Below are 11,413 nucleotides of genomic sequence, written 5' to 3' on the forward strand. Positions count from 1 at the left end.
TTCTAGTCCCGCCTTAGCTATGAAAAGCCAGTTGGGTGACTTTGGACCAATCACTAGGTGACTGTGAATTCTCGTCCCGCCTTAGCTATGAAAAGCCAGTTGGGTGACTTTGGACCATCACCAGGTGACTGTGAGTTGTAGTCCCGCCTTAGCCATGAAAAGCCAGCTGGGTGACTTTGGTCCAACCACCAGGTGACTGTGAGTTCTAGTCCCACCTTAGCCATGAACGCCAGCTGGGTGACTTTGGACCAATCACTACGTGACTGTGAATTCTAGTCCTGCCTTAGCTATGAAAAGCCAGTTGGGTGACTTTGGACCATCACCAGGTGACTGTGAGTTGTAGTCCCGCCTTAGCCATGAAAAGCCAGCCGGGTGACTTTGGTCCAACTACCAGGTGACTGAGTTCTAGTCCCACCTAAGGCATGAAAGCTGACTTGGGCCAATCGCTCTTTCTCCGCCCAACTCACCTCACAGGTTTGTTGTTGTTATTGTTGTCGTCGTCGTGGGATAAGTCAGAGGAGGAAGGAGTATTAGCTATGTTCACCATCTTGAGCTGTTCATTAAAGTTGTTTATAAACAGCAAGTTAAAAAAAAAATAACATCTGCCGAAAAGCTTATCTCCGTGTGGAATCTTGGCCAGAGACCTACTATTCAGATAATTCAGGACTTTTTAAGAATCCTAGGCCAACCCAGAAAGATTGAAGCCTAGTTGAAAATTATTATCAGTCCATGGGATACGGGGATGGAGGCGGGCGGACCTTGATGTCCCTTCCAAAGCCCACGAGAAAAGTGACACTTTGGCCAACCGCAGAGCAGAAGCGGTGGTGTTTACTTCGGATGAGAGAGGAGTTAATTAATATTTGCTAAACGACTCTGGACACCCTCCTGCGGAAGGCGTGGGTGTGTTAAACCTTCTCATCTGGCTTTCTGCCTCCAGGACTTTGGAGGCACCCGGTGACACCCAGCCAGCCTGCCCTTCAAAAACATCAAAAATAGCATCTGGATGTTCACCTGCAACGGCTAGCTAGGTTGACTTCTCTTCTGGACCACGCAAAACAACAATGACTAAGCTAAGGCTTTGCCCACGGCACTGCTCAAATTTACAATTCGGCGCCCTCTGTGGGCATTTATACGGGGAAGTCAATTTCCCTTCAGATGGGCTGCGAGGCAAATCTGCAGGGTTAGCATTTGGCTGCAAGGTTAAAGCAATCAATTTAGCTCAGTGTTCCTCAAACCTAGCCAGTTGAAGACCTGTGGACTTCAAATTCCAGAATTCCCCTGGGAAGCATGCTTTAAGACAGGAGGGATTCAACTCCCAGAATTCCCCAGCCAGCATGCTTTAAGATGAGTGGACTTCAACTCCCAGAATTACCCAGCCAGCATGCTTTAAGATGGGCGGACTTCCACTCCCAGAATTCCACAGCCAGCATGCTTTCAGGTGGGTGGACTTCAACTCCCAGAATTCCACAGCCAGCATGCTTTCAGATGGGTGGACTTCAACTCCCAGAATTCCACAGCCAGCATGCTTTCAGATGGGTGGACTTCAACTCCCAGAATTCCACAGCCAGCATGCTTTTCAGATGGGTGGACTCCCGTTCCCAGAATTCCCCAGCGAGCATTCTTTAACATATATTTACTATTATGATATATGGATTTCAACTCCCAGAATTCCCCAGCCAGTATGCTTTCAAATGGGTGGACTTCAACTCCCAGATTTGAGAGCAGGCGACAGAATTTCATTTTTAAACGTAGGCAAGTGTGCTCACAGTAAAAAAAAAAAAAAAGACAATAAAGGTTATGTTATCAAGCTCCCAGAATTCCCCAGCCAGAATGCATTCAGATGGGTGGACTTCAACTCCCAGAACTCTTGCTTTAAGATGGGTAAACCTCGGCCCCAGAATTCAGCATTGCTGACTTGCCAAGTTTTTTTAAAAAAACAAAACACAGATCTGGCTGACTCAAACACTGCCCTAGTTTAACCCGAGTATATGGCTTAATCCATTTTTATTATTGTTTATATTGACATTTATATGTGTGCATGGCAGTTTAAGCAATGAGTAACACAGCGGTTGGGCAACATTAGACCTGCCACCACCATTTTTTTTTAACAGTAGTTTGCGAGTTAAAGAGTTTGCAGGATGTTTTATGGACTTGGCTGCTATATTTGGGTATCGAAACACCACTAGGCTCTCTTCGGCTATTCTCAAAAATAAATGTAGAATCTGGCCTGGTTTGTGCTTGGGAGGAAGGAACAAATGAATTGGGAACTGGGCAGAGTTGGTTATAAGATGGGAAGCTATATAAATATTTTAAATACATCAATTTCAGGTGTGAAGGCTACAAAGGTATCCAAAGGTATAATAGGAAAACCTTTTTGCCCTGCTCCAAGTCACCAGGAGTTAAAACTGAATCAGGTAAGAAGGAATAAGTACTTTGGAAGCAGACCGTCCTATGGACCGCTGTCAAATTCTATAGAGTGGTGTTTCTCAACCTTGGCAACTTTAAGATGCATAGATTTCAACTCCCAGAATTCCCCAGCCAGCATGCTTTAAGATGGGTGGACTTCCACTCCCAGAATTCCCCAGCCAACATGCTTTAAGATGGGTGGACTTCCACTCCCAGAATTCCCCAGCCAGCATGCTTTAAGATGGGTGGACTTCCACTCCCAGAATTCCCCAGCCAACATGCTTTAAGATGGGTGGACTTCCACTCCCAGAATTCCCCAGCCAGCATGCTTTAAGATGAGTGGACTTCAACTCCCAGAATTCCCCAGCCAACATGCTTTAATATGGGTGGACCTCCACTCCCAGAATTCCCTAGCCAGCCTGCTTTAAGACAGATGGACTCCAATTCCCAGAGTTCCCGAGCCAGCATGCTGCATAATCATGCTGGCTGGAGGATCCTGGGAGTCGAAGTCCTCACTTCTTCAAGTTGTCATAGCTAAGAAACACTGGCCTACAGGGTTTGGCAATGTTGGTCCTAATCCAGGACCTGGGGAAGGGGACAAAAAGGAGAAAAATCTATATTTCCATTATCACTGGATAATTTCTGTGGAATTTTTCCAATAGCCTTGGTGCCCTCCAGGACTCAGTATCCAGGCAGAAAATGTAGGAATCCCCTAATCCTCAGATTTTTTTAACCTTAAAGCTGCTGGTAAGTGGGATGGATGTCAGTTACACCTAAGGATTCGGGGACAACATTATCTGTGCCAAACTTTTAAAAAACAAAGAAGTGATTTGTCCCCAGTTTTCTCTCTCTCTACCTGGACATAACCCACCCGCCTGTAATTTGGCAAAGAGCAGAAAACCAGAGGAACACCACAGCTTTTACACAGCAGTCGAGGAGCCAGCAAGAGATTAAGAATGGTGCATAGATAAAAAAAGCTAATTAAGCTAAAATGTGTAGCAGTGGGAGATGGCTGAACCTCTTGCAAATACGCAAAAGCATCTTAGCAGAGAGAGAAAAAATTGCAAATCATTTCAAAAAGGAAGGAGAGACTATAGAAAGGACAGGGTGATTTTTTAAAAAAAAAAATATATATTTTTTTGGGGGGGAGGAGGTGCCTGCTTGGACCTATGCCAGGGGTAGGCAACCTTGGCTCTTTTATATGACTCGTGGACTTCAACTCCCAGAATTCCTCAGTCAGCCATGCTGAGGAGAAAGGGAGAGGTTTCCATGCTGAGCCATGCCGGCTCAGGAATTCTGGGAGTTGAAGTCCCCGAGTCATATAAAAGAGCCAAGGTTGCCTACCTTTGACTTATACAGATAGTCCTCAACTTACGACCACAATTGACCCCGAAATTTCTGTTGTTAAGCGAGACGTTCATTGTGAGTTTTGCCCCATTGTACAACCTTCCTTTCCTCTGTTGTTAGGTGAGTCCCTGCAGTTATGTTGGTAACCCGGTTGTTATGTGAATCTGCCTTCCCCCATTGACTTTGCTTGTCACAAGGTCGCAAAATGGGATCACAAGACTCCAGGACACTGCAGCGGTCATAAATGTGTCAGTTGGCAACCATCGGAATATAAATCACAACGTGACCAGAGGGAGGCTGCATCGGTCTTAAGTGTGAAAAAATGGTCATAAGGCACTTTTTTCAGTGCCGTTGTAACTTCAGTCACTAAACACAGTAAATTGCCTTTCTTTCTTTCTTTCTTTCTTTCTTTCTTTCTTTCTTTCTTCCTTTCTTTCTTCTTTCTTTTTCTCTTTTTCTCTTTCTTTCTCTTTCTTTTCTTTTTCTTTCTTTCTTTCTTTTTATTTATTTGTTTGTTTGTTTGTTTATTTTTGGAGTCTCTGATCAAGGTATCTTTTCCATCACAGCAGAATTTTAATTTTATGTATCACTCTTCCTTAACCTGACACTCGGCTTAATTTCTAAAAGGGGAGGCTCAGCCATGGCAGAAATTCCCAGCCAAACTGGCCAACACACACACACACACACACACACACACACGCCCCTCACACACACACTGATTTAGATCATGGACCAGCTAACTTCTTGGGTTTTTTTGCAAAATAAAAAAGAACGGCTGGCAAAAAATCCTCCCATTTTATTTTTTTTACCGTGACTCTGATGCACATGCTCATTTTATGAAGTTTCTGCTTCATTGCGTCTTTTTTTCTTTTCTCCAAAGTGTTCTGTGTATCCTGCTGACAAGAATTTGGTGATGAAGAGAACTTGTGATTATCTACCATTAAATCAATGTTGACTCTCACCAGGCGTATAAAGTGATAATAATAATACAGCAACAATAGTTTTTTTAGTTGTTTATTTTTAAAGTAATCGAGTGAGCATTTCTTTCCTTGTCTAAAAGAGTCTGGTTACATACAGATAGGCCTCTTCAATTCTTTCTGAGAACAAGTGGGGGAGAAAAGATTTTATTTCGGGCCTGGGTTTAAAATAACCACCACCCCCCACGCCCATATCTAGGGAATTTCATAAAATGCAGCAGCTGAAATTCATATGGATGTGCCAAAAGTCCCAGGCCAAGGAAACTGCCTGGCTGAATGAAACTAGAGTTAACCTAAAGCAGCTTTTCTCAACCTTGGCGATTTTAAGATAGGTAGAATGCCATTCCCAAAATTCCCCAGTCAGCATGCTTTAAGGTGGGTGGACTTCAATTTCCCAGAATTCCTCAGCTGACATGCTTTAAGATGGGCGGGCTTCCACCCCCAGAGGTCCCCAGCCAACATGCTTTAAGAGGGGTGGACTTCCACTCCCAGAATTCCCCAGCCAGCATGCTTTAAGTTAGGTGGAGTTCCAGAATTCCCCAGCCATTCAAGTTTCAAGATGGGTGGACCTCAACTCCCAGAATTCCCCAGCCAACATGCTTCAATATGGGTGGACCTGCACTCCCACAATTCCCTAGCCAGCCTGCTTTAAGACAGATGGACTCCAATTCCCAGAGTTCCCAAGCCAGTTCATGGACAGACATGTAATAACAACGAGAAGTAGTTCAGAATTCAAACAGACAAGCACCTGCAACATAACACCCCGGACTTAACAACTGTCGATAAGACAGACAAAAAAGTCTGGATAGTGGATGTGGCAGTGCCTGGAGACAGCAGAATAGACGAGAAAGAACTGGAGAAGATAACAAAATAGAAAGACCTACAAATAGAAATAGAAAGACTGTGGCAAAGGCAAGCAAGGGTGGCACCAATAGTAATAGGCGCCTTGGGTGCAACCCCGAAACAACTGGAGCACCACTTGGACACCATCATCGGCATTGACAAATTCGCCATGAGTCAATTGCAAAAGGCGGCCTTACTAGGAACTGCTTCCATCCTGCGACGAGATCCGTAATACCATCAAACATCCACATCTGCCTATCCCTTGGTAAGGACTTGATAGGTAGACAAAAATGCCAAATCCAGTCTGAACATCTGGGTGACTGTGCGATGATTAATAATAATAATAATAATTTTATTTATTTATTTATTTATTTATTTATTTATTTATTTATTTATTTATTTTAATTCCATTTATATCCCGCCCTTATTTTAATTCCATTTATATCCCGCCCTTATATAATAATAATAATAATAATAATAATAATAATAATAATAATAATAATGATGATGATGATGATGATGATGATGATGGAGGAAAGGACCTTGTTTCTTGCTCAGGCAGGAAACCCTATATTATACCATTTCAGACAAATGGCTGCCTAGTCCCAATTCACCCGTCTAAAGCGAAAAATACAACAGCCTGTGAACTTCAGCACAGCCTCAGGGATGTTCAGGAAAAAAGATAAAAACCTACCTCAGTTATTACAAACTGCTATGTCTTACAGGAAAAGCCTGATAGAAATCGCGGAGGAGGAGGCGGCGGCAGAGGGGGGGCATTTTTTAGCATGTCTTGCCCTCTTTGATGACCTGGTTTAAGAATGTAAGCATAGCTTGGCTAGATCCAACCTTCACAGGAAGGGATCTTAGAGGTCATCTAGTCCAACCCCCTGCTCAAGGAGGAGACACTATATATACCATTCCAGAGAAATGGCTGTCCAGTCTGTTCTTAAAAACCTCCAGTGATGGAGCATCGACAAAAAAATAACAACAACACAGGTCGATTTATATCCCACCTTTTTATTTTTACAAATAACTCAAGGGGCACGCTGGCTGAGGAATTCTGGGAGTTGAAGTCCACAAGTCACAAAAGGGCCCAGTTTGAAGACCCCCTGGACTACGTCATCTAACTGACGGGATGGGGTTGGGTTTTTATAAATAGTTCTAATTTTAATATGTAGGAAGGGAGGTAAGAGAAAGAGATACAATACGTGTGGCAATGGATGGGAAGATCTTAGCTACAGAGGATAGAAGGAACAAATCCGGTGAGTTAACAGAGAAACATGGAACTAGAGACAAGGAAGAGAGAGAGCCCCGAATCACGAGATCCACAAAAACCAGAAATAAGTAAGATGAAGGGAGGTGAGTGTAGTATTATGTCTGTGAATATTAATGGATTGAATTCGCCAGTGAAAAGGCGGAAATTTTTTAATAGGCTTATTCACCAACAATTGGATATCGTGGCAATACAAGAAGTCCATATAAAGGAACAACAAAAATATTTGTTAGTACAACCAAGAATAGGGAACCTATTCGTTTCCTTAGACCGACACAAGAAAAAGAGAGGAGTGGCACTATATGTAAACCCAAAATTGACTGCAAAACTAATTTATAACGATAAAGAGGGTAGAATACTGATAGTCGAGGTTATAATAAATCACAGGAAGGTCATGATGGTAGAGATATATGCCCCAAACCATAACCAAGAACAATTTTTCAAAACACTTCACAATAAGATATGTAGCATTGATTATGAGGAGATTTGTTTAATAGGAGATTTTAATGCTATCCTAGATATAAATTTGGATTATATGGGAAAGACGCTTAGGAAAAAGAAGAGAAGAACTCTACCGAGATCTTTTCTTAACTTGGCTGAGGAACTAAATATCCAAGATGTCTGGAGGGAAAGAAATCGTAAGGCTAGACAATATACATATTACTCCAACCGACATAACTCATGGTCTAGAATAGACATGGTGTGGATGACGAAAGAAATTAGTTCAGAAATAGATGAGGTACATATAGCGACAGGTACTTGGGCAGATCACAATCCTATTAAACTTATCTGGAAAGGTTCCAAAAAAATATCCAGATGGACGCTTCAAAGAGCAATTTTAAAAGAAGACGAATTCAAATCTAAGATGGAGAGAGAACTAAGTTTTTTCTTTAAGGAAAATAAAGCTATAGACACCTCAGTACAAAACTATTGGGATACAGCTAAGGCTGTGATGAGAGGGGTAGCGAGGGCATATATGGTATATAAAAATAAGGGGAAAAGACAACAACGGGAAAGATTAGAAGAGGAATATAAGAGCTTAGAAGTTACACTCCAACAAGATCCACAAAAAGAGAATATCAAGCAATCTATGGATCTGATTAAACACAAACTTAACATTCTAGACAAAGAGAAATTGGCACAACAATTGAGAAACACGAAACAAAATTTTTTTGAAAATGCAAATAAACCGGGCCGGTGGCTCGCATACAAATTGGGAAAACAAAAGGGGAAAAACTGGATTCACGAACTACGAGATGAGGAAGGGAGAATATTCCACCAGGAGGAAAAAAAAAAAATTATAGCCCAGGAATTTTATGAACGTTTATATAAAGAAGATAGCCAGGCAAGTGTGGAGAAAATGGAGGAATATTTTCAAAGAGCCAAACTACCTAAGGTCACAGAAGATACCAGAAATATGTTAAACGAGGAAATTCGACTATCTGAGGTGATAAAAGCTATTAATGCACAAAAGAATAATAAAGCATCGGGACCCGACGGTCTTCCATCAGAGATTTATAAAGAATTACAAAATATCCTAGCTCAACCCCTAGTGGAGGTATTTAACGCAGTATTAGAAGGCGCAAGGACGCCTAAATCTTGGCTAGAGGCAAACATAACCCTTATTCCGAAAGATAACACAGACCATACATTAATCCAAAATTACAGACCCATATCACTTCTTAACTCGGACTACAAGATATTTACATCAATTATAGCGGAACGATTGAAACGATTTCTGAATGATTTCATACACGCAGATCAAAATGGTTTTCTCGCTAAGAGACACACTAAGCACAACATTAGAATAATATTAGATACATTGGAGTACTATGAATTACATAGCGAACAACAGATGGCATTACTTTTCTTAGACGCCCAAAAGGCATTTGACAATGTTAAATGGTCTTTTTTGTGCCAGCAGCTTAGCTTTATGAATATGGGTGAAAAATTTATAAATATAATTAGGGCAATTTATGACAATCAGGAAGCAAAAATAATTATTAATGGGGAAGCATCTAGCAAGTTTCAAATTCAAAAGGGAACACGGCAAGGCTGCCCCTTATCACCGTTGCTGTTTATATTGACTCTTGAAGTATTAACGAGAACTATAAGAAACGACCCAAAGATAAAAGGATTAACCATTAAAAAGGAAACCTTTAAATTGCAAGCTTTCGCGGACGATCTAGTTTTTATTATGGAGGATCCATGTCAGACGGGACCAAAGCTATTGGAAGAATTATCTAAATATGGTGAGGTTGCCGGACTGCGAATAAATAGAAATAAGACCAAGATGATTGTTAAAAATATGACCAATAAACAAAAAGGTAATCTGGCCGAAATCACGGATATAGAAATAGTCAAGAAAATAAAATATCTAGGGATTAACATTACGGCTAGATGCACTTCACTCAAAAAGGATAATTATGATAATGTAGTGAACCAAATAAAAGGTGACCTGGAAAGATGGGGAAACCTAAAACTCTCATTATTGGGAAGAATCGCTGTCATTAAGATGAATATTCTGCCTAAAATCCTGTTTCTGTTTCAGAATATCCCAATTCAACTCGACTCTAAATTTTTTTGAAATTTGGATAAATTATCACTAAATTTTATTTGGCAGGGGAAAAAACCAAGAATTAAATTGAAATATTTACAAGACACGAAGGAAAATGGGGGTTTTGGATTGCCAGACTGGGAATTATATTACCACGCCGCGGCCCTGAGCTGGATTAGAGAATGGGTAATCTTGAGAAATAGAAGACTATTAACTTTAGAGGGTCACGATTTGCAATATGGCTGGCATGCTTTCCTATGGACGGAGAAACAAGGTCTTTTCTCGCATTTTCAAAGACACCGGATCAGGCAAGCGCTACTCAATACTTGGAAAAAAATTAGATCTCACAATTACACCAAAATACCGGTCTGGCTATCCACCCTTGAAGCGATAGTTTACCCAAATCTGTTTGATTTGGGTAACATAATCTCATACAAGGATATTCTGAATGAGGAGGGGGAATTGAAACTTAGGAATGAACTAGAATTACAAGGTATAAAACTCGATTGGTGGGCCTACTTACAAATCCAATCGAGATTTAGGAAGGATAAAAATGAATGGGGGATATATACCTCTGAAACAGCATTGGACAAAATATTATTGGGACCGGACTCTAAACAAATAAGGAATTTTTATAAATTACTTTTGGGATATAAGCTGTTTGAAGAGCAAGTGAAAGACCCCATGTTGATCTGGGCTAACAATTTAGGACATAACATCGACCTAGATACTTGGCAAACAATTTGGGATAGGAATAAAAGGATAACACTGGCCTCATCGTATAAAGAAAATTTATTTAAAATGTTTTACCGATGGCATCTCCCCCCAGCCCGCTTAGCAAAAATGTACACAACAGTATCTCCCAAATGTTGGAAGTGTTCTGAAGAGATAGGCACATACTTCCACACGTGGTGGTCTTGCAGTAAAACACAAAAATTTTGGAGAATGATTTGGATTTGGCTGAAAGAAATATTGAAACAAGATCTGGAGTTTAGTCCAGAACTTTTCTTGTTGGGAATCACGAAAGAGAAATATCCTAAAGATGTGCTATACTTAACGATCCATATTATCACAGCAGCTAGAATATCATTTGCGCAAAAATGGAAAAAGAATGAGATCCCAGGACAAAAAGAGGTTATTAGGAAAATTTGGGATTGCGCTGAAATGGACAGATTAACTTTGGAATTAAAGAATAAAGATCAATCAGACTATTATAGAATTTGGAACAAATTGTATCTTTGGATGGATAAAAAGAAAGGTCTCTATTAGGTTTTACAGACTAGCTCACTGTTTTAAATATTGTGGTATTTCACCGATTTGTAATCTAAGTGTATTTAAGTGTATTTTTGATGTACATATATACATGTATATATATATATATTTAAACATTGTAGACAAAAAGGTTTGTCAGCTCGCTGGTACTGTGTCCAATGTTTTTAAATAATAAATTTAATAAAAAAAAATTTAAAAAAAAAAAATTATTATGGGCATAATGGTTTAATTGCTTTTTAATTTTTGCATTCTGTTTTCTACTATGTATTGCCCTGTTCACCGCCCTGAGTCCTTCGGGAGAAGGGCGGTATACAAATTAAATTATTAAATTATATTATTATTATTAACTATCCTGGTTAAAGGCTGCTGGTTTCCTTTATTGAGGATAACCTCACTTCTGAAGCCGGTTGGCTGCATGGAGCAGCCAACGTGTAATCCGTTCTGAATGCTCTTTTGGCTAAAAGCAGAGATCCTTAGAAGTTGGCAAATGGATCTTATGCAACACTACAGATTCACCTCGCTAAACGCACCTTGCTTTTTTGCCTTGCTAAGTGAAACCAAGCTGATTTTGTTAAAAAAAAAAACACACACACACACAAAAAACAGACCTTGCTTTCTGCAGCATCACAGAAGCTAGCTAGACTGAAGAACAGAAAATTACCCAGAGAATCTTAATTTCAAATCCCATTTCTCCTAAATATGTTCGGAGGGGGGTTAGGGTAGGAAGATGGGTGGTTT

The 11,413-nt window shown here is 40.4% G+C and overlaps 1 protein-coding gene across 1 annotated transcript in view; it reads right to left on the reverse strand.

Annotated features, from left to right (window-relative positions):
* Positions 1 to 4,137: 4,137 nt before the first annotated feature.
* Positions 4,138 to 11,413, reverse strand: part of GDPD1 (glycerophosphodiester phosphodiesterase domain containing 1) — a 73,441-nt gene continuing 66,165 nt past the window's right edge. The window contains exon 10 of the mRNA XM_083379847.1: positions 4,138 to 4,646. Within this exon, the coding sequence (XP_083235973.1) occupies positions 4,479 to 4,646 (168 nt within the window). The 3' untranslated portion in view covers positions 4,138 to 4,478. The remainder of the gene's footprint in view (positions 4,647 to 11,413) is intronic.

The sequence above is a fragment of the Vipera ursinii genome (assembly GCF_947247035.1).
Source record: "Vipera ursinii genome assembly, chromosome: 1".
Classification (NCBI taxonomy): Eukaryota; Metazoa; Chordata; class Lepidosauria; order Squamata; family Viperidae; genus Vipera; species Vipera ursinii.